The 25909-nt window shown below is 40.9% G+C and overlaps 1 protein-coding gene across 1 annotated transcript; it reads right to left on the bottom strand.

Moving 5' to 3' along the window:
- Positions 1-3870: 3870 nt before the first annotated feature.
- On the bottom strand, positions 3871-17806 carry LEMD3 (LEM domain containing 3). The gene is made up of 13 exons (XM_063447071.1): positions 16675-17806; positions 12928-12941; positions 11206-11272; positions 9205-9272; positions 8210-8289; positions 7975-8111; positions 7257-7358; positions 6592-6694; positions 6300-6475; positions 6048-6129; positions 5126-5231; positions 4950-5028; positions 3871-4860 (listed from the first exon to the last, which is right to left on the bottom strand). The coding sequence occupies exons 1-13, from the start codon at positions 17738-17740 to the stop codon at positions 4697-4699; spliced, it is 2244 nt and encodes a 747-aa protein (XP_063303141.1). The 5' UTR covers positions 17741-17806; the 3' UTR covers positions 3871-4696.
- Between the last annotated feature and the right edge of the window lie 8103 nt (positions 17807-25909).

Below are 25909 nucleotides of genomic sequence, written 5' to 3'. Positions count from 1 at the left end.
CCAGTGTGTCCAGGAACTTGTCCTGACAGTTGCGGAGAGAATAGTCAAGTCCCCTTTTTGGCTTCCAGCCGGTCTTAGCCAGGAATTGGACTGTGGGTCCACTTCAGGGGTCTTAGCAACTGCATCTGGCACAATGGAACGTGGGCATTCTGCCCTTAGTTTGTTGTGACCCTCCTGAGAGATGGATTTACGCACCCTGAGGGCTAGGTACGGAGCGATATGCTCGAGGGGCTCCCATTCAGCAGAGCGTGGATGCCTTAAGTTATCCAGGTCAAACAAAAGTACCTCTTTTTAGGGTCGCGGGTAGCGTCTGACCCGGGCGCTTCTAGCCGAGTCGCGGCACGAGTTGGTGCCGATGGGAATGGTTTCCCCTGGAGGCTCTCGCTCTCTGAAAACTCGTCCTCGTAAGGATCTGAGTAATGGTCATCAGACCCATCATCCCCCTCTTTATCTGAGTCAGGCATAGTATCATGGGCCCGCGCCCGTTTCCTTATTCTGGCCGCCGTAGCTCTACTGCGCAGTTGTTGCGCGCCATCACTGACAGCCTGAGGCGTATCAATCAATGCAGGATGAACCTGCACGGGGGGGTCTTGAGGATGTTTGCGCTTGCTAAGCGCCTTGCGCCCTAGTAACGCCCCATCAGGGGCTGCCTGCTGTATCACAGGGGCAGCGTGAGGGTGGGCTTGTCGGAGAGCCTGGGTAATAGATTGCGAAATTGTCGAGGACATAGCCCCCATGGCTGATGAAATGGCCTTAGAGATAGAACTGGACATAGTGGCGTCCAGTAGGCTCTGGAAGTCTTCCAAGCCCATGAGGCCAGGGTCAACATGCTGGTCAGGGCCAGGTGTGCCCACAGAGGGACTAAGGTGGCTAGGGGTTGTATCACCAGCCGACTGCATGGTGAAGCAAGTGAGTGCTGTGATGGTACAATCCGTTACTCCGTCAAGTATTCCCTTCTTCCCATAAAAGAAAATCACCCAATATTCCACGAGTAGAAATATCCCTGGGATCGCCAAATAATCCACACGAGCCAAAGCTTAATGCTGGAACAAGACTGACTTTTAATGACACACACTCTGCTTTTATGCAATTCTCCCCTGCAAGAGAGACGCCCACAGACAATTATGAATTACCCAATCACACAATGGTTATATCCCACACATCTCCTCCCCTTAGCCTGAGAGGTAACCCAATTATACGTACAGTTTAAAAACACACTTTTTACCTAACATTCATAACTCTAAAACCATACATCACATTCACATAAAAATTACATATTCCCAATCAATCCATTCAGGGGAACAACATGTAAAAAAAATGGCATGAATCAGACCAGGGGTTCAAAAGTTAGTAAAAGTATATTTTGGTCCCTGGCTGGCAGCATGGCAATCTGGTTTAAACGGGTTTTTACAGAGGCCTCTTTTCTGGAGACAATGGGGAAAGTAATCCAATTATCCAGATTTGAAGCTCCATTGAAAAAATTTTATTTCAAACAGGATGTATCTGAATACCTTTTGATATATGATGTTTGAATTAATAGCTCTCTGAAATATCAAAGAGGTACTTACCTTTTCCAACAGTCACTTGCAATGGACAGCAAGTGAAATGCAGTGGGTTCCAGCTGACACTCGCAGCCTATCACCACCACAAAAGCAAATGCTTCTGAAATTGTGAGGAGAGAAGATAAAGTCTCAACCGTTAAAATTTAGCAGTTTTGTGCCATCGTAACCCCTAGCACTTAGACACTCAAACATTGATTGTCTTTGCCAATGTGCTGGAACAGCCTGCAGACAGACCGTGTGTGTCATGGATGCATTTCACTTACAACTGTTAAAAAGTTCACAACACAGAATAAAAATTATTGGTTCACAACCCAGTATGCATGTTCTAAATAGCTTAGTGCAGATGTGTCAATCCACCTATATTTGCTTGCATAAAATTTCCAAGGTTATGCACTAAAGTCAGAATTTCCTGTAATTCAGAGTGAATTGCAAAATTAAAAAACCCTTTATGAAATACTCATTGACCCTTTTTGGATTTCACAAAAGTTACAACCCAGTCAAGAGATGTACAGAGACAAAGTAGGGACTACAATGTCTCTGTAGATTTCCTATCCCAGACACTACTAGACACTGGGCAGAGCTACCACCTAGAAGTGGCAATTTCCCCAGCCATCACCAATGACTACTGCAAGGAATTTGCTTTATCTATAGAGGCATGGGAACCTTGATAGATAATAAAGGGACACTGTAGGCACCCAGACCACTTCAGCTAATTGAAGTAGTCTGGGTGCCGTGACCCATTTGCACTTTGTCCTCAGACCTCCAGCGTCAGATTTTCCCCATAGGAAAGCATTTTATAATGCTTTCCTATGGGGGGGTATAATGCGTGCACAGCCATTGCCACACATGCGCATTAGGTCTCCCGCCAGTTGAAGTCGGCCGGGAAGGAGCATGGGCGGAGCCTGACCCAGCATTGAGGGACATCAGTGCTGGATTCGGTTAAGTGGCTGTAGGAGGGGAACCTATTAAACCTATAGTGCCAGGAAAACTGCTTTGTTTTCCTGGCACTATAGAATCCCTTTAATGCTGTACCGAGCAGAGGACCCGCTGTGAAAGTACTTTTACTAACCTTTTCTCCCTCACAGCGCTGGTCTTTGCAGTAGTCCTTGCCTCCTCTGCCAAGATAGAGATCGATGATCCGTAGAAAAGAATTGGGGGGCTAGTGTGCACGCACGGCCAAAAGTCATGCTGTGCCAATGAGTCCCTCCAAGACCATTTGATGCAAATAGAGTGTCTCAGAAACCACTAGAGGCACTGAATAACTAAACATTTAAAAAAGCGCACATGGCACCCACATCACTTCATTGTCTACAGTGTCCTTTTAAAGCTTCGGCAAACCTCTGTTTTAGCAAAACAGAAATAGATTTAAGGGGAGGGGTTGCTGTGGGATAAGGGGTTTACAACAGTTCTTTGAAAGATTAGGATGTGGCCGTTACTATATTTATAATCTGCTACCCCACCAGCAACAGTATGCCATGGCAAATTGAGGCATGGTGTTGACGTGGTCCTAATGCTAGCGTCCTTTTACCAATCTGTATGTCATCCACTCCTTTATGATGATTTGAAAGGTGAGATTTACTCACTTTTCCACCCTTGCACCATGCTGCTTTCCATGATGCGGTTTCACCTTGGCTGAAATGATCAAGAATGATCACTGACAATCCAATGCTTTCCCATAGGGAAGCATTAGGATAGTGCACATGTGCTGCAAAACAGCACTGCAAGCAAATGCTGCATTGAGGTCCATGGAGGCTCCTGTGGCCTCTACAGACAAAGCAAAAGTCAGCTGGGTAGATTGCCACTTCTAGATGGTGAAGGCCCTACTTTGTCTTCGTGTCTCTCTTGACCGGGTTGGAAGTGCGTGTTTGCGTTAAAAAACCCAAAATGGCCAAACTGAACTAAACCGATATATTTTTAGCTAGTCTATTTTGGAATTCACTTTGGGTTCCCAGAAATTCTCACTTTAGTGAATATCCTGAAAATGCTTACGTAACAGGCCGGAAAAGAGGGACACTGCACCCAGATCACTTCACTGAACTGTCCCTTTAATATATTTAGCTTGACTCAAAACTGTCACAGCCACACATTAGCTAAAAGTAAAAGGGAAGAAAAAATACTAAGCCTGCCTAATCACTCACAAAGTGTTATTTACCAAATTAAGAAGCCAAAGTGAATATCAAATCTCATGCCAGTATAGCTAAACTGAAGGCAAAGCAGACTATGCAGTTTCGACTAATTTTAAATTCCCTTTTAGCGAATAACCACAACAGTTTTTACTTTGAATAAACACTGCATCTTACAAAATAAGTTGTCTGGAAGCCGCCAATTGTTTCTTTATTGCTTGCAAGAATTTGAATCTTTACAATTGGTATCAGACCTCACAAGAAACCAAAGTCAGACATTTTATATAAAACCTATAAAAGATATTTAAACTTTATCTAATACTTTTAAAGGTGTTTTGGCTTTTTGACCTTTATGAGATGGTGTAGCCAAATTATATAAAATAACATTATGTTATGAATAAAATAGGAAGCTTATTTACTGCTTTAAAGCAGACATTTGCACAAGACTTTTGCCACCACCATTACATTTAAATACAAAAAAATCCAGTACACATTTTCCCATTTCCTGCCATGTCAGCTAAAGCCAGATTTTCTGGTACTTCAGCTGTAACAAAATTGTTATCTACAGCAGCAGAAGTCTTAACAGCTCATCGCAAATGTACACTTTAACTGTTAGGGCTATATATATTATATACATAACAAAACAAAAATAGTGTGCAGGATCCCATAGGAATTCAATAAATTATCTTCTGCTTTTCATTGTAAGAAAACAGTCATCTGGGTCACAAACAATCCAGCAACATCTGAAAGTTATCTTAAAAAACACATTCCTCTAAAAATGTGATGCAAAGTTAGCCACTTGTATCTCCAAAAACAAAACGAAAAAATATTTTTCTTCGATTAGGTCAGTAATGTCCTTTGGATTGGTTTATGAAAATGTCCAAACGACCCTTAGCAATGGAAATGTACTGATGGGGAAAGACAAGGAAGACAGATGCAAGTTTTTCCCCTTGCAAATCAGTTTAATATTTTCACGATGCAAATTAACAGTCATCAGTGGAACAAATCTTCTCATAAGGATAACTGAGAATTCAGTGTGCCGGTCCGAAGACTTAAGTGTGACATAGAGTGCATGTTTGTGTTTGAAGGCTTCAAGGGAGTGTTGCATGACAGAGCTTGGGGGAAGCGATGATGATACCGATCTAACCGTAAGTATTTCACAGTCACCAATTTCCCTGTGTGGAGGGGAGAAAAAAAAATGCGTGTCAGAACAGTATTAAAACAGACAGACATTATCTTGCAAAGACATTTTATAGTTCCTTACCATCAAACCATGAGCCATGTAGTGCTTTAAACGCCTTTCCAGCGTATTCTGGTGATAAGCATTTGACATATACACAGCCCTGCATTAAACCAAAAAAAAAACAAAAAAAAAAAACAGATTAGCCATACTATATTAAAGTAAAGATCAGGTCAAAATTAACATTAAATCAACTGTACCTCTCTTGAATTTTTGTCAACGGCAATATGAACAATTCCTTCATTATCACAGCATTTCTCCAAAATAGCTTCTTGAATAGCCAAATGCCAGTGATCACCAATTTCTCTGAAGACAAAAAGAAACTATTAGATGGCATACTGAGACACAGACTCAATAGAACGAAAATTAAAAAAAAAAAAAAAATTGAGGGATAAGTGAAAAATCATCCAGTCTGTATAAGACAGCAAAACATTCTGCAGTACCATGTGCAGTAAAGGGACACTGAAATCAGTAGCACAACAAATATGATATACGATAATGAAGTCTTTACAGCAGGCTAGCAAAATCACCAATATACAAGTTAAACTATACACCCATGGGTATCCTGCGCCAAGCTCAGTGCAATAAAAATCTAAACATTTAACTGCCTGAAATTAAAATGTAATCATAAGAAATGCACTCTACTCTAGAACACTCATGCCAGTACCATGTACAGATTATATGCATCAGCCTAAAGTAGAATCTTGTGTTCTAGAGACACTGCTGCTAAGGGTATAACAAAACTTGTTCTCCATTCCCCACCCCCAGTTATTGCTCACTTTTAGAGTCTTTAACAGAAGCTTACAATCTAAAGTCTAACGCATGCGTCAAACTCAGAGATACCTAGCACATTAGGTCTATAGGTATAGAGGTCCAAGTGCTTTGATATCCTCTGATAAGATTTAACAAGTCTGAGCCTTGCATGTGTACTATGATATGCAATTTTCTCCTGTGAGAAAAGCAGACTTAAGAAGCAATGCTGCCTATGTGGGAAGGAGTGAAGAAATGGCATGTTTAAATGTCAGCAGCTCTGCTTTTAAAAAAAAAAAAAAATTTCAAGCCTGTGTAATGGGCTACAATACAAAGGCCAAAAGTTAACAATGCCCCTTTTCATAAACTTACACAACTGGATCAAACATATTCCGTATCTTGAGACATGGTGTCAGGCTATTTGGTGGAGAATTTCTTCTATCTAGATGGAAAGCTGTATAAAAATAAAATTAAAGTGCATTAATATTACAAAAGTTTACACTTTTGAAAAAAAAAAAAGTCATAAGTGTTTAGAGCAAAAACTGGATGACTCCAGTAACAAAATGTATAAACAGTTAAAGATCAAAGTGATTAGATAGCATGGAAAGATAATATAGGAGTTACCTTGGCCTTGCCACACTTTTGATGGCACAACTGAAACTTTGTCACATGCAACAGGTGGAAGCCATTTTAAAAACAAAACATTTTCTCCCAATAATTTCTTTGACTCTGAATGAAGGCGAGCTTCATTTGCAAGCAGGAAGTTGATAGCCAAGTCCCAAATTTTTGTCATCTTCTTTCTAAAATACAAAATGTTAGCACAAAGTGCGTCAGCCATGGTTTTATCAAAGTTTAATTTTCATAAAAAAAAATTCATTTTGAAGTCAAATTTCATTTGAAAGCAAATTCAACATACCTGTCACAAGGTGGTATTAAGGTATCTCTCAAATGTGGAACAGCAATAAGAGGCTCAATATCTGTATTTTCTTTACATGCCTCCTTTCGGCTTTTTAAAAGATCTGCAAAAAAAAAAAGTGTAGTTATTTATATGTTCCACATAAAAAGGTAGTACTGAAGTTTATTTTTTTTTTTTTTAAACTTAACCTAAGAATATTTAGTGTGTAAAAAAAAAAAAAAAAATCAAGAAGATGGAAGTTATATTATTGCTATTTGTATAGTGCCAACCTATCCTGCTGCCCTTTACAATATTATGAAAGGAGGAAATAAATGAGACAAGTGTTACAGGAATAGCTAGATGACGACCCTGCTCAGACAAGCTTACAATTCTGATTTCACAAGTCTCTAACTCAAAATATTACCGGCTAAGCAGGAAAATTGAATTCCTTCCCCCACCAACATTTAAACTCTAAAAATCTGTAAACTCAGTTTAGGCATTTAATCCCGAAAATCTACACTTGGAATCACTGTTATGACGGCATAGCATTATCAAAACTCAGTGACAGTGAGGGAAGATGAGAATTGTTAACATTTCTCAAGTCTTAACATTACTGCTAGCACAGTTTAAAAGTTACACTAAGATGTTTTAGGCAAGACGGATGCACTTTGAGTTGGAACACATACCTATGATTTTAACCACCATTTCATACATCAATCTACTTTTCTCGTCCTCTTTAGACCAACGATACTTCATGTATCGTATCACACCCAAAAGTATGGCAACACCTAAAAAAAAAATAAAAAGTTACAAAATACTCAAAAAGTATACAAGACAATTAACATGACATTAAGATTTAGGGTGCTGCATATTCTTCCATATTTAGAAGGCAAACGCCAAGCAGCAAACAGTCTGCCATGTTAATGGTTCAAGGAATGCTCTTGTGCAATCACAGAGCAAGTTGCCCAACTAGTTTAGCAAAGTCAACCAGGGACCCATGCAACATACGGTCTTCTCCTACAGAAGCAGCCAGATGTTCCTACAGAATAAAGCACAGCTAATCTAGAAATGCACTCAACTGATGCAAATTTAAATTCTACATGGTACTGCTTAGACTACTTGTCTTGGAACGGTGCCAGGGCACTGTAATCACTACAGTGGACTGAAGCAGTTATGGTGCTTTGAGTGTTTTTTTGACAATAGTTATATAGCAATCCTATTTTTACATCTTATTCCTTAACATTCAATACCAACTCTGGCCACAAATCAAGTTATGTCACCCTGGCAGCTTCTCCCATAACCAGTTTGTAAATTAATTTACATATTTACACAAAGAAACATGGGCCTACAATTATACTATTAATTTAACAAACACTAAACATTTTAACTGTGCAAGTTCCTTACCTAAAAGCAGCAGTGACAATTTATGTGCTACAGTTACTATGGCACGTCTGATGCGGCACATAAAGGACATCTGGGGTCTTGTGGATTCCAAGTACTTCACATCAGTTACATACAAGTTACCAGAGTCGCCAGAGCACCTATGGATATATAAAAAAAATTTTTTAATAAAAAATAAATAAAATAAAAATAAACCACAAACATATGGGAGACTAGTAGAAATAGCACAATCCCTCACCTGATTCCAACATCTTTCCCATTCTGTAAAATCCACAACAAGGAATTATTCAACTGACTTGCATATTCTTCACCTAAACCCTAAAATAAAAAATAAGCAAAGAAATTTACATTTTAAAAGTAACCACAATATGAATTTAGACCTTCTGGCTCTACCCAGAACAAGCCCACAAAAACAAAGTTACAGTAAGTGCAATTTAATGATAAACAATATTCTATACATATATTCAATATTCTTACCACTGATACGCCCATACTAGAGTAAGTTTCACATAATTATATGGATATTTTCTGATAGTCCCCCTCCACTTAAACCCACTCCCATATACAATATTAGCTCCAGGATTTCATATTTCAAAAGAAAAAAGTGAATTCACAGGCAGTAAAATTACTAGCAGCCCAAGAGTTCTCATTTTAATAACTAATCTGAGTAAGGAGGGAAGGAAATACATTTTACGGCCGTGCAGTGGCATTAGTGGGATTATGCCTTTGCTTCAGAAAAAAAAGTGGAAACATCTATATCAGAGAATAATTTTTATGACTCCTTTGCTTTTATCTTAATCAGCAACTTACAAACATCACACTTTCTTGCAGTCTTACAAGGGAACTATGCAACATGTTTCGAGCATATTCCTAGCTAAACTTATGCAAGGACTTTAAAAAAGGAAGAGTGAGGAAAAAAAAATATAAAAATAATTACGTTTTATTCCAGTCTCATGTGCATAAGTGAATTCAGCTGTTTCAACCCAAAAGTCATAGCAGATGACTTCAGAGGTGGTTCGGCTACAGCAAGGAGACTATCCAAGCACTGGATTACCAATTTGCTTAATTTCAAAAGTGTAAAAAAACAAAAAAACTTTTCCTTCAGCACCGGCAATACACCCACCAAAAGCCCATGTCACTGCTGTAAACACACATGCACAACAGAACACCGTTGTCTGTGGAAGGCAATGTTTCCCAACTGAATACTTCTCTGTAAAATGTAGCCAAACTGACCTTTAAATACTCAGTTGCCTCTTGGACGGAAATTCTGCTATCATCTGCATCACCACATATATGATCGCCTGGAAGAAGAAAAAAAACTACATATTTATTATTTACAATTGACCAATCGAGATAAGACACACCCAGATAAGAAATCTGGTCTTATTTCACTTAAAAATAAAAACTTATTTACACAGTATTTGAGAAAAGTTAAGTTACACAATTACTGTAACTCATCTTAACGGGACACTATAGTCACCAGAACAACCACAGCTTATTGTATTTGCTCCGGTGAGTAGAATCATGTCCATCAGGTTGTTTTGTCAAACTGTCTTTTCACAGAAAATGCAATATTTACATTAGGGATACCTCCATTGGCGGCCACTCAGATTGCTACTGGAAGTACTTCCTAGGGGAGTGCTGCACAGACATTCAGTGCCTCCACCCTCTGCATGGAGACACTGAACTTTCCGCATAGAGATGCACTGATTCAATGCATCTGAGGAGATTCTGATTGGCAAGGGTTGTGTTTGATTTGTGATGGCTTTGTTTAGCCAATGTAATGCTTCTCTATGGGAAAGCATTGTGATTGGCTCAGATAAAGACTTCTGATGTCAACCAAGCAGATCAGGGGCAGAGACAGCAGCAGACTACTGGAGTAAAAGGTAAGATTTTACTAGATTTAGGGGGGGGCAGAGGGGCTATATGGTGTTTTTGACACTATAGGGGGTCAAGAATACATATTTGTGTTCCTGACCCTATAGTGTCCCTTTAATATTTCTGTTAGAAAACAGGACAAGAAAAAAAAACCTAATGAAGCACTTTTCTGGCACAGATTCTGCCCATGCAGCCTAGCAGATAAGAATAATGCAATTTGACCCCAGTACTGGATACACTAGCAGTCCACATGTCAATCATTGCAATAGGGGCTTTGGACTAAAATTTATTCAATAACTGAATCTTAAGTCTGAAATCTTATCGAGAAGCACTGAACTGGCAGGTCTCTAATTGCCATACGACCACAAGTAATCTCTCTGCTGCCTGATGCTTCTACAGTAGAGAATTTATCTGGGTACTGGATAACATGTAACCGTCTTTAAACAGTATTTTTGTTTGAAGGGAGCACCTGAACTGCTAAAACATTGGGTGTGATTCTTTAAGAAAAAAGACTTGAGGGATGCAATTGACATGTAGAAGACACTGTTAAAGGGGAACTATCAGTTTTCAGTTTGACTATTCAGTTACCTGCTGCAGTAAATGCTACTGAATATATACTTTTTGAATACCACAGCAAATTGGCTTGATTGCATGTGCCAAGCATTTTAGTATGGTGCTGTGCAAAAGAGCATGCTCAGACTCATAGGAAAAAGACTAGTCTGCGTGTTCTGGTGAGACAAATGGGCAAAAATCACTGACAATGTGGAATGCAGTAATCAAATTAATTAACGCATGGCACTTTTTTACCCCACAGTCACGCAGAAGAGAGTTCTGTAATTAAACTAATACTATAGCGTTTGGAATACATGTATATTCCTCTATACACTATTGTACCCAGCTAGATTACTGGCCCCCTAAATGCAGTAAAATGATTTACTTTATCTCCATCACCACATCATATTCCTGGCTGAGATCAAGATTGAAGAGGTAAGTCAATCCATTATTTTCCTATTGGAGGGCAAGTCATCAAATCACCACTGTGCGCAAACCAAATGCACTCTATTAGAAATAACAGAATGAAAGCCAAGTCTGACTGTTCTCAGAGGGGAAGCACCCCGAGCACTGTCCAGAAGATAGTGGAATGTGATCGTTCCATTTATTCGGCATCAAGTATATTCTACTTCTATAAATGTAAATTTGACCAGCACAGTTTACAGGTGGAGTATTAAACTTTAAAAAGACATTTTCTGGCATGACAGCAGTAAGGTTGGAAACAAAATTCTACACTTTCATCTTTAAAACCATTTAAATGGAGGTGAAAAAAAAAAAAGAAAAAAAAACTCCAATGAACAATACCTGCCGTTTTGGCCAGTTTATCGTGCAATTTGTGCAGAGTGTTCACCAGAAGCTTTTCTCCACCTGGCTGCAAGAGACATTTTACAACAATTACAACATAGAAGCAATCCAAGGAGACAATATTCCTCATCATAAAACTAGATGATTAGTAATTCAGACAGATCATAAGCAAAACACATGGATCACAAACCATACAAGAGTCGGCACAAAAAACATTCAGTCCCTAAATTCCCCTTCTGGATACCATGCATCCAGTTAATGGTTTCCATGTTTGAGAAGGCTTACTGGATATCTTGGGGAAACTACCTCATAATTACAGATTTAGTTTTAACCAGACTGCCATCCACATTTTGTGAATAGCAGCCATAATTAATTTTTTTAAGGATTCACACCAATCACCATAAGTACTACAATGTGATGTAATTATGGTGCCAGCAGTGCACCCCTTCCCCAAATGTCAAACCATTTACGATCCTGCTTTGTCAGCTGGCAAGTTGCCACACTTCCATTGAGACAAAAGTTTCATGACAGCCCTCCTAAGCCATGCCTTGCGGTCCGGTGCCAGCTCATTGGACGAGTGCCAAATCACTCATGCAGGAGGAACACCAGGCGGCACTAGGAAAATTGTTAAACCAATAATTCCCAGCCCAGTCTTTATGACCAAGGAACAGTATAGGTTTTGTCAATATGTCCTTTAGAATAAAAATAGGAAATACATCCAGGATTGTTGATGGGCCATGAGGACTGGTATGGAAACCACTGTGTTACACTATACTAGAAGAAACAATATTTAAAGAGATATTCTTGTAGATATATCTATCTCACACAAGACTAATATCTGAATTTTTTTTTTTTTTAGACCTGCATCAAAAGAAATCCATGAACATTTCTTTCTGGAAACATTAGTACCCAGTCTCAAGAGCCAATTCAAGCAATGAATACAGGTTTTTTTGTAGTGGTAACCCTGCCAAGAGGCTATGGATAGCCTCTCTGATTTGTCAAAACACGCAACTAAAATGTTTCTCCCAAGTGTGATTATTGCTCTTCGCCTCATCAGCCATCAGTCTAGTTCGTATGACAGTGACGTTTCATTTTGCTACCTCAGTTAGAGTCTATGCAACCCAACCACTACAGCTTTAGTGTTCATGGTACCAGGATTATACTAGTGCAGCACCACTGCCTTTTAATGGTTTGACAATTCAGACCATCGAGCTGATTTTCTAAAGGTGACATTCCCTTGTCCCTATGTGGATACAATTTACATCACTAATATGGAATTAAAGGAACACTATAGGCACCCAAAGCACTTCAGCTCATTGAAGTGGTCTGCGTGCAGTATACTTGTTCCCTTATGGATGAAGTCACATGCCTTCCATGGTAAGCTTAATCACCAGTTCACAAAATACAGATTTAAAAAAAAAAAAAAAGCTCAGTGTACACACAAAAACAATTTTACATTTTACACAGCTACTTGAAATCACATCTCAAACAAATGAGCATTCAGTTCCACCATATCATGTTAAGCCCACCACAGTACCCCGATACCAGTGGGTCCTACACCAATTTTAAAGTGAGAGAAATTAAATACTGCCAATAAACCAAACCCCCAAAGCTCTTGCAATGTAAAGGCCAATACAGGAACATACCAAGACAAATAGAGTCCACACATTTTCTTGAGCAGATTAAGGTACTGTATTTCAGATAAGATCTAAATATACTTACATCATTAGTTGCTTCTTTCGGAGAGGAGGAAAAAAAAGAAAAACAAGAGAGTCAATATTGTATGCTGTTAAAAAATAAAATAAAAAGTACTTTGCAGAAAATAAAATCTTATTTATTAAGTTATGTTTTGTACATCATTGGCAATTCTAAAATTTCACAATCCACACCAATAGGAGAAAAAAAAAAAATAAAAAGATATTTGAATTAGTTTCCATACCAAAAGCAGTAATACAAAAACAGAAAAAAAAGTTATGCAAAAGTCTACATAAATACAGCATTACTTTCCTAAAATAAATACAAACAGATTGTAAGCACATTTTCACTTCATCACATTTTTCTTAAAGTAAATGAGAGTCCTCCGGGGGTAGTACTTGAAAGTAGCCCTGAGAGAGCATAAGTAGATCTCATTGCTTTATTGGACATGCGCAGCTGCATGCCAACTTCAAACCTCTCACTTGCCTGTCACAAATGCATTAAACTAAACTACCTCAATTACCAGACAACGTCACATACCTGCCATATTGATCCTCAGCTGGTTCTCATGGGCAGAAAATCCAAGTCCCCCAATTGTGCTTAGGCCAGTATCTTAGACTTGTTATCAGGGACAGAATGGTAACTGCTTTCTACTACATGTCTTTACAGCTATGATTTAGAAGCTATAATAGTCAGCATGGAAATATGTATGCCCACAATTAAACAGTATAGCATTAGGAATATAAGTCTGCATTTCTAATGCCATAGTGTCCCTCCCGCTAAATACCGGTCCTCCCCATTTGACAAAATATAAATAAAAGTTATGAGTATTTGCCTTTTTCCAGAACTGAAACTTGTTCAATCTAAAGCGACTCAGGAGCATTGGGGAACTGATGCGCATGAGTGGCGAGCACACCACATTTATTCAATGCTTAAATATGGCCTCCAGTTTTTTTTAGCCCCTCTTTCCAGCTCAAGGTTTAACCCCTTAATTACACATGACATGTGTGACATGTCATGATTCCCTTTTATTCCAGAAGTTTGGTCCTTAAGGGGTTAAATGGATGATTTAAAAGTGCCAAACGGGGGATGCAGCTGTATATAAAACAAAAACACACACAAAAAAAAACATACAACTGACAAACTGCAGTATGTATGGCACAAAAAGTTAAAATTTTCCCAGAGCTGCAGTGCTTATGTTCCTTAGAACTCCTGTGATTATTATGCCACTATAGCAAACGGCTAACAAAATCGCAAGCATTTGCAAATATTAAGAGTTACTCAGACATAGCATCGCCCTCTAACTTGTAGCATGCAACAGTTTCTAGCATGTTGGTACATACAAGTGGAATGACCAAGAACTAGGCAATGCCTATAAGGCCATCACATAGACGCTCACTTTCCCACGAGGGGACGACAGAACCTACGTTACCCACGTACACGATCAACAAATCACGCTAAGGGCTCTGACGCTGGGCACAAAGGGACTGCGGGCCCACCCCGGCACCTTAGCGCTTACTAGGGGGTAATACCCAACTACCTCACTGCAACGGGACCTGCGAGTCCGACACATGAATATAACAATTGTTACACAGTGACCTGCACGTCACCATTGCTGGATTGGCAGAACGTCATTCCTGTAAAACGTCTGCTTTTGTTTTACTCTGAGTGGACCTGAGAGTCCAAACTGAAGTTCACTTAATGTTACTGGACAAACTGATCAACTGAAAATACAAATAAAAATATATTTACAAAAAACGAACAAGGCAATGGTGCATACAGCGTAACAGCACCAGAGGCACTGCATTTGCATGTAGGGATTACTGTGCCTAAACTGCTCCTTTACCAGGGATTTTCTTGATCCTTCCGTCAACATTAAAAATGCCAATATCAAAGTTGGTTTACAACTATAAATCTAGTATTGAAAAGGGAAATATAGGCCCCTGGTTGGTCAAACTGTACTGTGCAATTTAGAGAAGAAAAGCCAAAACACCTGCAAAGACTGTTTGCAACATACCCCTCAGCCACACATCTAGCACATTTTTCTGAGATGCACCCCCCCCCCCCCCCCCCCCAAGCATCATAAATGCAGCTAATAAGCAATAACAGTTGACGGAAATTGCTTAGCATACCTTTTAAATCTTATTTTTTCTACGTCTGGCACCCAGACACCATTTACCAGATTTTGAGGCAAGCAGCCCCCCCCTATTTAGAAGTCCATTTACTTAAACAAGTTTGCATTCTTCACTTTCAGGAGCAGTCTGTATGAATATCCATCAGTGGCCCAAAAAATGTAACTGGCAACAAAGCCATTAGATTAGTAGCCACCAAGCTAAACCAGTGTTCATCTGTACAGCAATAAGACTGATAGGCAATACACTGGACTGCCATCGAAACCAAAGCACTAGGTTGCAATCTGTGTACCCCCCAATATGCACAGAAGGCAGTTTTCCTTGGCATATACTGTCTTACTAGTCTGAACTTTCCAATAGTTAGTAAGTTGTAAATGGAGGGGGCAAGTTCACTTTTTAACCCCTTCGTGAAAGATTTTCTACAAATGCTGTAAGTTTCTGACAGGTCTTTTTGACACTTGTTTACCCATAAATTAACACTTTCAATTTATTTGCACCCATACATAACAATTGTCATTTTCAGGGTTAATAGGAACACTGTCAGGAATACATGTTTGTATTTCTAACAGTGTCTATTCACTATTAAGATTAGAGAAACATTTTGACAAGAGGAGCATGTGTAGCAATTGCTGTAAATGTCTAACATTCTTTTAATATACCATAACAGTCAAACTGTTATAAGTGCAGAAGTGTCTCTGGCGGCTGTCAGGAAAACAGCGACTAGGTGTTTTTAGTCTTTTATTCAAAAGATTGCCGTATCTACTAAATGGCAATGTTTTGGTTAAAATGGCAGGGAAACTAGGCACCCAGACTACTTAATCTTAATGATGCCTAAAGTCATTCTCTAATTTCACAAACCATGTATGACCCACTACTGTAAATACCAATGATTTGGATTCATCTACTACGCAGAGTACAGCAATACCAGATGTACATACATCTGAGAGGTTTTGGGTCAATTTATTAGATCATATAGACTGGCAAATATTCTGAAATGCTTATAAGCACCCACACCACTTCATCTCACTTGAAGTGGTCTGGGTGCACAGACCCTGACCCTTAACCCTGCAATGTTTATATTGCAGAGTTAAGACTCCATCTAGATGTGGTTTACCAGACACTAGAGGCTCTTCCTTCGGTTTCACAGAGTTTAACTCTGAAACTACACTGAGCATCACCACACTTTACATTATGTCCAGCGTCTGCAAATCCAAAAACTATGAAAATACTAATTACTGAGCTACAGTAATTTAATAGAATGGCCAATCGATCCTGAGGTTTGCTAAACTGTGAATAAACAGTTTGGCAATATTGTCACAGGTGCATATCTGAATGTAAAAACCTAAAGCTCACTAGACAGACATACCTGGCAGCACTATTTCAAGGAGGAAAGGTACATAACTAGACCACGTAGCGCAACAGATAGGCAGGGTTCTCCGATTCAAGTGTAGAAAGGGTTATAGGATATAAAAAAAATATAGATATACACCCAAAAAAATAATTTCATAGATTCAAGCACAAGTTTCACATTTTTTTTTTATCTTTCAGAAAAAAAAAAACCAAGGAGTTTCATTTCAGCAAAACACAAATCCCTTCATAGATATAAAAAAACAAAACAAAAAAAACATATTTATATATTTACCTGTTTCATTCCCGGGCAAGGCAGTGCCCTTCACCCTCAGGTAGGAAAGCCCCAGCAGCAGGAAGAAGAGGCAGGCTGCAGTCAGGAGGAACATGGACAAGTAATGGGCACTGAAGCCCCCTGGGGCAGACACCTCACCCCTGAATTGCTGCAGCAGCTCCTCCTCGGGCTCTGGCAGCTTGGGGGGCTTCTTGCTGCTGGGGTAAGGGTACTTGCAGTAAGTGTGGTTGGAGGGTGAGTGGTTGGAGTGGGAAAGCCTGGTGCTGGAGAGGCTGTTTGAGGCCTGGTGGCCCCTGGAGGCCTCGGGGCTGCAGTTCCCCCCGAGGTGGTTGTTGGTCCTGTCCGAGCTGGAGTTCTTCCTGGAGGATCCCCGGGGCCGTGGTACCCCCTCCCAGGGCGGCCTGCTGTCAGGGGGGCTCATGCCGGGCTCTCGGGCCTGCTGCCTGTGGACACCCCGCCTGCTCCGGCGGCTGAGCTGCGGCCCGTCCGGCTCCTCCTCGTCGGAGTCCGAGTAGTCTCTGTGAGGGAAGCGGCTGCCGTTCACAGTCCGACACTTGGCGGCCTCCCCCCCGGCTTCCTCCTCCTCCACCTCCCCGTCCGGCCCCGGGGGGTCCTGCGGCCTGCTCACCCCCCACCAGCCAGGCGCCTTCCGCCGGTCCGCCTCCCCGGCTGCGGCGGCCGGGCTCCCCCGCTGAGCCGCCGGCTGGTGGAGTGAGTCCCGCCGCCCGCCGTGCGCCCCCAGCCCGGCATCCACGTCCGACTCGTCCGAGCTGAACCCGAGCAGCGGGAGGGGCTGGGCGGCCGGCTTGGCGGGGCTCAGGCGGGCCCGTCTCCGGTGCGTCATGTCCCCGCCGTCCGGGAGCAGGGCGGCCGCCAGGCTGGGAGCGCTCCTACCGCCGGCCGTCACCGCCCGCACCTTGCCCGGCCGGGCCTTCTGCTCCTCCCGCAGCTTCTTGAGCTTCTTCAGATAGACCGGGCGGTTGCTCTCCGTGACCGGGCCGGCCATCAAGCCAGAGCGCTTCAGCTCAGAGAAGAGCTCCTCGTCCGAGAGCTGCGCGGCCGCCATTTTGACCACTCGGGCTCGCTGTCCCCTCCTCGCACGCGCTGAGCTGGGTCCCGGAAGTGACGCCACTCGGAGGGTTTACCCAGGCGGCCGCGCGGCGCTCCTCCTACCTGTCTGCTATCAGGGCGAGCCAGGTGCTGGCCCCGCCCACTTTACCTGCACACCTAGGGCGTGGCCTCCCAGCCCCTCCCTGCACTGTCCCAGGGAGAGGGGGAGGAAATACCTTTCTGTCAGATGGAAGAAATAATAAATAAATATATATATAAATAATAAATAAAAAATATCCCAAAATAAAATGTGCCTGTAATATGTTGTACATGTTTGGGGATGTATGAAATTTTGGCTGGAAATACCACAAAGCAGCCACAGTGTAAATGTTACATTATTTGTTATTTACTATGAAGTAGATTATTGCCACTACAGCTTCACTCATTATCAGCACAGTTTTTTGGGTTTTTTTTTATGAAAGGGACACTATAGGCACCCAGACCACAGTCATCTCATTGAGGTGGTCTGGGTATAGTCGTCCTGACCCCTTAACCCTGCAATGTTTACTCCAAGCACCATAACCACTTCATAGATTTCAGTTTATTTTACACCGCACGTACAATGTTAATTTAGCACATTGCTGCTGGATGTGTATCTGCAAGTCTAGTGTTAATTCTGTGCATATTGGGCATCTGTCATTAGCATACATAGCAAGGTGGCGACAGATGATCAATGGCAGCAGGCTACCCCCTTACACACCCCATACCTCATAAGTCCTCCCCTCAGCCAGTGCTCCGGGATGTCTCTCACCTGCAGTGAGTAGAGTGACATCACCGGAGGAGGATCGGTCGGGCTGCAGAGAGAACTCCCCTCGGGGTGGGAACACAAGGAAGTTTATCTTTTGGGGGGTTTATTTTTAAGAGTGTGGGAAGAAAAATGCCAGTAAGTCTTAAGATACCTAAAAACAGAGTTGGTATAACTCTTTAACAGCAATAACATCACTGTATGTGCATTTACATTTCACATTGCAGATCTCAATACTATACATAAGGGTGTGGAATGTCATTTAAAAATCTACCTGTCCTTAGGACAAAAGTGTTAGCCCAGTTCACTTGTCCCTAAAGACAAGCTACTTTTTATATTTTTTTAATTAGAAAGACTGGGGTCCCAACCTGGTGCATTTCTCCCTCTGTCCTCCCTCTTAGTGTGCTGGCAGTGTGTAATGTTTGTGGTATGTGCGCGTGCTCACAGGCTGTGTTTAGTATGTGTTTGTGTAATATTTGCGTGTGTTTAGTATGTGCTGAGTGTAGTGTGTGTGGTGTACTGGATGAGTTTAATGTGTGGGGGTCTTGTTGGCTGTGTGTAATGTGTGTGTGGGTTGTTGGGTGTGTGCCTGTGTAAGGGTGCTCTGGGTTTTGCCTCCTTCTACTTACCTTTCTGCAAGGAGAGGGCTTATGATCCCTGGCAGTCCAGCGGGGATTCAAGTTCCCTGGTGGTCCGCAGACGTTAAAACTAAATGGTGATCCAATGGGGACCTGGTCCTCATGCACTGCAGCAGCAAGAGGGCACTGTACCCTTTATACATAATGCATCTGCCAAATTGTTGTTTGTTTGTTTTTGGTTATTGTTTGTTTGTTTAGCAAGTGCTAGGGCTAGGAGGACAGCAGGACAACCATCAGCGAGCAGATAGCAATTGCTGCTTGTAAGCCTGATGCCACCCCCAGCCAACAGGAGTAGGAAAATGGCCTAGTGGGGTGTACAGTGATAGACAGACAGTCAACCACCACTGCTCTGGCTTCCCCTCTTAAAGCACACCCTAGGCAACTACCTCATTGGCCTAAGGGAAATGCTGTATAATGAGCCTGTGGTTTGCACCTTCATTGGGTGCAGACTATGGTACTCGCTCCCTCATAGTCTGGCCCTCATTAGTGAGCGCAGGACTGTGAGGAAGTGAGTACAGTACTGTGATTTCTACCTGCTGGAGGTGCAAGTCACACACTCCATGGCCCGGCCCTGTGCCCCTGTATCAGCCCTGCAGTTTTGCCTCTGAAATGGCATCAGGTGATAGGAATTCCACATGTATCCATTCACTGTTTTCATCCTTGTAACCCTCCACATTTTAGGTTTGATTTTCAGTTTCAGTAGTATCAGTTCAGTAATATATAATCAACACTGAAATGTATCCACTAAAAGCTGCGTGTGAGTTGTGAGGTACTGAATATGTAATCTCCCCTCATTAACATGAGTTATGCAAAGTTAACCCAAGCCTAAACAGCAGTCACTTGCCTAAGTTAGCTATTCCTATTGTATGGCTAATGAGATTTAAATTTTTTAATTAACATTAACTTAGCCCCAAGTCCTAAGGCGATCTATTGATACATAAGTAGAAGGAATTTAGCATCCAACTTATAACCAATTATTTGGTATAAATAATGAATGCACCATAAATCAACATGACTGATAGGATCTGTCCTCCTACCCCCTTTCTTATAGCCATAGATTGATGGTAACAAAATTTAAATGGTCCAATACTCATTTGCATTTCTTATATGACTCTCTGGGAGCACTGCGGAAACATTGATTGGGAGCTACTGTATTTAGGGCCGTTTTATTTAAAATTGCCTCATTATACATGAAATTTGACCTGCAGTATCCTTGAGAATTTACTTTAAGGGACACTCAGGGCATCAGAACCACTACAGCTTAATGAAGTGGTCCTGGGGCAAAGAGTCTGTCCCTGCAGGTTGAGACCACCCCCGGGTTAGCCCCCCCATATTGAGAATTTTAACAAAAGATTATTCCATTTGTTAGATCTTTGTTAGATCAGGTTTGATCAACAATTTTTTTCGTTAGATCTACTTTAAATTATGCGATATTAACAATCATTGTCAGGGGGGGCTAACCCGTAGCCAGCCCCCCCTCAACAAAAATTTGTCCAAAATGTTGTTGATTATGATAGCTCTACGTTAGATCAGGTTTGATCAGGCAAATTTTTTGTTAGATCTAGTCTAATTACTGAGATATTGCATATATAATTAGGGGGGGCTGGCCCCCCCTCAAGTGAAATTGTAATTTTTTTTAATTGATTTTGGTAGATATTCGTTAGATCAGGTAAGATCAACAGTTTTTTTCGTTAGATCTATCACGCAAGAGGCGGTATTCACTACTTAACTTTGTGGGCGTGACTACGGGTTAGCCCCCCTCAAGTTAAATTTTAATTTTTTTTAATTGATTTTGATAGATATTCGTTAGATCAGGTAAGATCAACAGTTTTTTTTGTTATATCTATCACGCAAGAGGCGGTATTCACTACTTAACTTTGTGGGCGTGACTACGGGTTAGCCCCCCCTCAAGTGAAATTTTAATTTTTTTTAATTGATTTTGGTAGATATTCATTAGATCAGGTAAGATCAACAGTTTTTTTCGTTAGATCTATCACGCAAGAGGCGGTATTCACTACTTAACTTTGTGGGCGTGACTACGGGTTAGCCCCCCCTCAAGTGAAATTTTCATATTTTTTTTAATTGATTTTGGTAGATATTCGTTAGATCAGGTAAGATCAACAGTTTTTTTTGTTAGATCTATCTCTATCTATTGCCCCCCCTAATTATATATGCAATATCTCAGTAATTAGACTAGATCTAACAAAAAATTTGCCTGATCAAACCTGATCTAACGTAGAGCTATCATAATCAACAACATTTTGTACAAATTTTTGTTGAGGGGGGGCTGGCTACGGGTTAGCCCCCCCTGACAATGATTGTTAATATTGCATATTTAAGAGTAGATCTAACGAAAAAAATTGTTGATCAAACCTGATCTAACAAAGATCTAACAAATGGAATAAAGTTTTGATCAAATTCTCAATATGGGGGGGCTAACCCGGGGGTGGTCAGGTTGAGCAGTGTAATCACTGCCTTTTCTGAGACAACATAACGAGTTATTTACTAAAATGAGCATTGTCAGGAATTCAAAGTGAATTCACACAAGGCTATTCACTGAATTGAGAATTCAAAGTAAATTTCAAATTAAGGGTCAGAGTAGCCACACTAAAAGCATTGCTGACATAGATACATTTCTCGATTTCTGCTGTGTATACCTGTAAGGGACACTCCACTGCCAAAAAGGACAAAATAAATACAAATCTCTGTGTAATGGATATACCCTAATTAATTTGTGCATGCATTTTCCATACATATCTTAATTGAGTGTATATCTTAAAAGAGCTTGCAAAAGCTGCAGTACTCATAAACTGCACCCTTAGCTAGCCTTTCCACTTTTTACATTGCAGAGACTTTTAAGCTCTCCATGGTGTAATAAGTTATCAGAGGCTTCTCATTGAGAAACCTCGTAATCTTACCTCCATGCATGCAATGCTAGTCTGATCTGAGGTCTGAGAAAGAGAGGTAGGGAGGGGAGGTGGGGGGGAGGGGGGGGGGGGTAAGGTAGCTAGCAGAAGCAGGAATATACCTATATAATTCTTTCACTTTAGTAATTACCCTGGTAGCTTTTCATTAACAAATAATGCAGTAAAAAGCACAGATAGAACACATGATAAGGACACCATCCCTAAAATGACCAAAGACTCATACTAACTGTAGTCAGCAGCCAGAACTTCACCTGGACGGTACTTTACTCATGAACTAAGAGCTACTAGGGACACACCTCAACTTTAGCGCTATAAGATATGTACACAACAGACGCACCACGCAAAACAAAGAGACTCACACCACTACCACTGACCCTTCATAAAGGAAATTTAACACCAATCCTTGTGCGTCTAATTGCGCTCCCAGCTCTACAAATCATATTAAAGGAAGGCTAGACTGACAAAACATGGCATTGATTTTCCAAGACGGGAGAAGAGCTACAATGAGGAGCCTATATATTTGCAGTCACTTATTGCATATAACAAACTGTGCCGAAAAACCTGGATAACAAGTGTGATACTGTGTAATACTCTATACTTACCTGAATGTTTGTACTTGTTATAAAATATACCACAACAACTAAAATAAAGAATTAAAAAAAATAAAAATAAAAGGCACAGATAGAGGGGTATGGATGCCCTTAATACCTCTTCATGAAGAGGCGACATGGAACACATCTCCCTATGTTGGGCAGTGATACATTTGTTATTTTCACCAATAGTTGAGTGCAAGTTAGCTTATTTATCAATGGTGGATCATCCTGAGATTTAATTGCTAAATCTAGATTTGGAGGGGAGTTCATGTGGATAGGACAATCTTATCTCATTTACAATACAATATGAATGAAAGTCAAAGATCAGCCCTATCAGTCTTTCCAGCATGTAAGGTTGTGTTAACTCTGCCTAATACATGTCAATGCACTGAAATAAGACACTCACATATATCTCATTGTTGGTAAATAAATACAGAATATACACTGGGTTGTATATCTGCTTCTTTAAACAAATGAAGTGAAATAAGATACTCATATATATTCCATTGTTAGTAAATAAATGCAGAACACATTTTGGGTTACTTATATTCTTCCCTATACCAATGAACGAGGTTGCCAGGGAAAAAAGAAGGAATGGATAGTAAACCTCCCAATATTGGGAGGTATGGAATCTGGACGGGTGGGAGGCCTTCTGGGTGGCATCACCAGTGATCCAACTGGGCCTCCCAGACAGACAGCATCCTGACTGGTCCCCTACTTGCAGGAGCATGCTGGATGTGGGAGACCGGAGAGCTATATCAGGACAGTGGGACACCGGGGAGCTAAATCAGGACTGTCTTGCCAAAAGCAGAACTGTTGGAAGCCCTGGGATAGTGTTGACTAAGTTATGCAAGGTCTTAGATTTGTAATATGCTAATTTGTATTAAAGTAGCATTCTAAGCAGATCAGTGTAGTGGTTATGGTCCAAGGTGTCTATCAGTGTTGTTCCCTCCTCATGCTAACAGTTGTTTGCATGCTTCTCAGCTAATGTGGACATTACTTGCTGGATTTTCCTATCCAACTTTAAGCAGCAATGATTATGGCTACGTCTCTCTGATCAGCCTCCATCTACCCTTGCTGTCCATAGTTAGAAAGCAGAGGTTCCCTTCTATATTAGCAGCAATCACCCAGTGGCAATCAAAGAGCCAGACTGCGGATGCTTTTCAAACTCTAGGTTTTGCCGAATTGTTTGAAAATGGCTTGACACCAATAGTAGCACTGCGCTCACTACCACTTTGCACCAAAATCACTGTAACGAACTGTAGTTTTTCTCTAAAGGGACATTCCAAGCACCATAACCACTACAACTCATTAAAATGATTATGGTGCTTAGAATGCCAGTTTAAAGGAACACTATAGCGTGAGGAATACAAACCTGTATTCCTAAAGCTATAGTGTGCCCTGTCCCAAACTTATTAGGACCCCAACACCTCAGCTCATGAATGGGTTAAAACCCCTTTTAACACTTACGTACCTCAGCGTTGGCTAGATCTAAATCAGTGCTTTACTATAGAGAATTTGTCGACATTAGATGTCCTCATTCAAAACATGAGGACGTCCAATGTCATTTCACTGAGAATAATTTAGAGAACAGTGGCTATCTGGAAGACAGCCACTAGAGATTGTCTTAATCCTGCAATATAAACATTGCAGGGGCACTTCACCCAGACAACTTCAATGAGGTGATGTGGTCTGGGTGCCTATTGAAACTAAATGGTTTACTGTTTAAGAAAGATGTAAAAAAATAAATCCTAAACTTTTAAAAGTGCTAATTTCTTCACATAGTGTTTAAATCACTGCCATTTTAACAAGGTGAATCAAAACAAAAGGAGTTGAATATCTGAAATGTATAACCTATATTTTGTGATTTCATTTCTATATCTTTTTGACACAGAATTTTATATTTGTATTTGTTGAATGTATGATGCCAGGCTGCTTAAGTATTCCCTCTAAGCTGCATGAAAAAATTGCATCACTGCAAAGGTGCTAAGGGTGTAGGACGCCATTACTTTTGTGAGGGCGCCTGTGGTCTGTACCTTTAACAAAGGCTACCTTGTGATCTGTCGTCTCCTCCTCTCTTTTGTGGTAATAATAACGTTGCGCCATAGGGTTTTGAATACTTCAGCTCTCTTGATAAATTAATTTCAAGTTCCATCGCTTTATGCAATCAAAAAATCATTTATCATAGTGACAAATTATATAAATTTATCGTAGCAATGCAGAGCCGTGTTCCATGTGTTTTTCACTATTGTTAAACCCACACTTCCTTCCCAGCTACATCTTGTCCACCTACTATTTAATAATTTCATATCAGCATCAGAATGACATCAGTCATTTCCAGTCATATACCCCATCAAGTGCAAAACATGCATCATAGAGATATTTCACAGCAAACATAGCACAAACAACCACTCCGGCACCGAACACTCAGCCCAGCACTGTTCAGCAGCCTTGCTGGATTACAGCCCAAACCGGGAAATTTACCTGGACGCAACTCACTACCTCGGAAGACCCAAACTACTCCTGAGCACAAGCAACCTCTCACAGGGCCTCGAGGTCAGGTCCCGGTTACAATCTCAACTGGGGCTAGTGGGACTGGCGATATGAGCTTTGTTAAGGCCTTGGGTTGGTGGAGTGCCGATGCACGGGACTGGAGTCCTCTTATGGACAGTGTCCATCATATGACAGGCGTGGGCTAAACGACAGGGTGTCATATCTCCTTTTCCCTTTTTATACCAACAGCAGGTTTCCATAGTTAGTTTTTGTTATACTCTAGTTTCTTTGCCTATATATGGTATAAATCATATTTTGCAAAGGCTGCAGCATGACTGCTAGGGCGAGTTTACCCCTCTATATTCTTACAGGCTCGCAGTTGCTTTTCCTTAAGACATATTCGGCTAACTCATGTTATTTTATTATTTGAGCGCTGCACAGCTAGTTTCTATTGTTTGCCAAGCATGTTCCTATATTATTGCATTAAAAAAAAAAAAAAGTGCACATGCATCCCCATGACATGCAAATGTACTAAAGTGTATACTACTGCAGAGTCTGACAATGCTGTTGTGGCAAGACGACCTTGTTTTTATTCTTTTATTAATAAATAAAGAATGTAAATAAAACCCCCAAAACATAACACAAACACCCTTGTTACTGTGCACTATATTAAACAAAAATTGGATCCAGCCCAACTCTAATTTTTTCAGTGGTCATCACTACAATTTA

The sequence above is a fragment of the Pelobates fuscus genome, chromosome 3 (genome assembly GCF_036172605.1).
Source record: "Pelobates fuscus isolate aPelFus1 chromosome 3, aPelFus1.pri, whole genome shotgun sequence".
In the NCBI taxonomy this organism is placed as follows: Eukaryota; Metazoa; Chordata; class Amphibia; order Anura; family Pelobatidae; genus Pelobates; species Pelobates fuscus.
The sequence above is the reverse complement of the archived record's forward strand: the minus strand, read 5'-3'. Positions and strand labels throughout refer to the sequence as shown.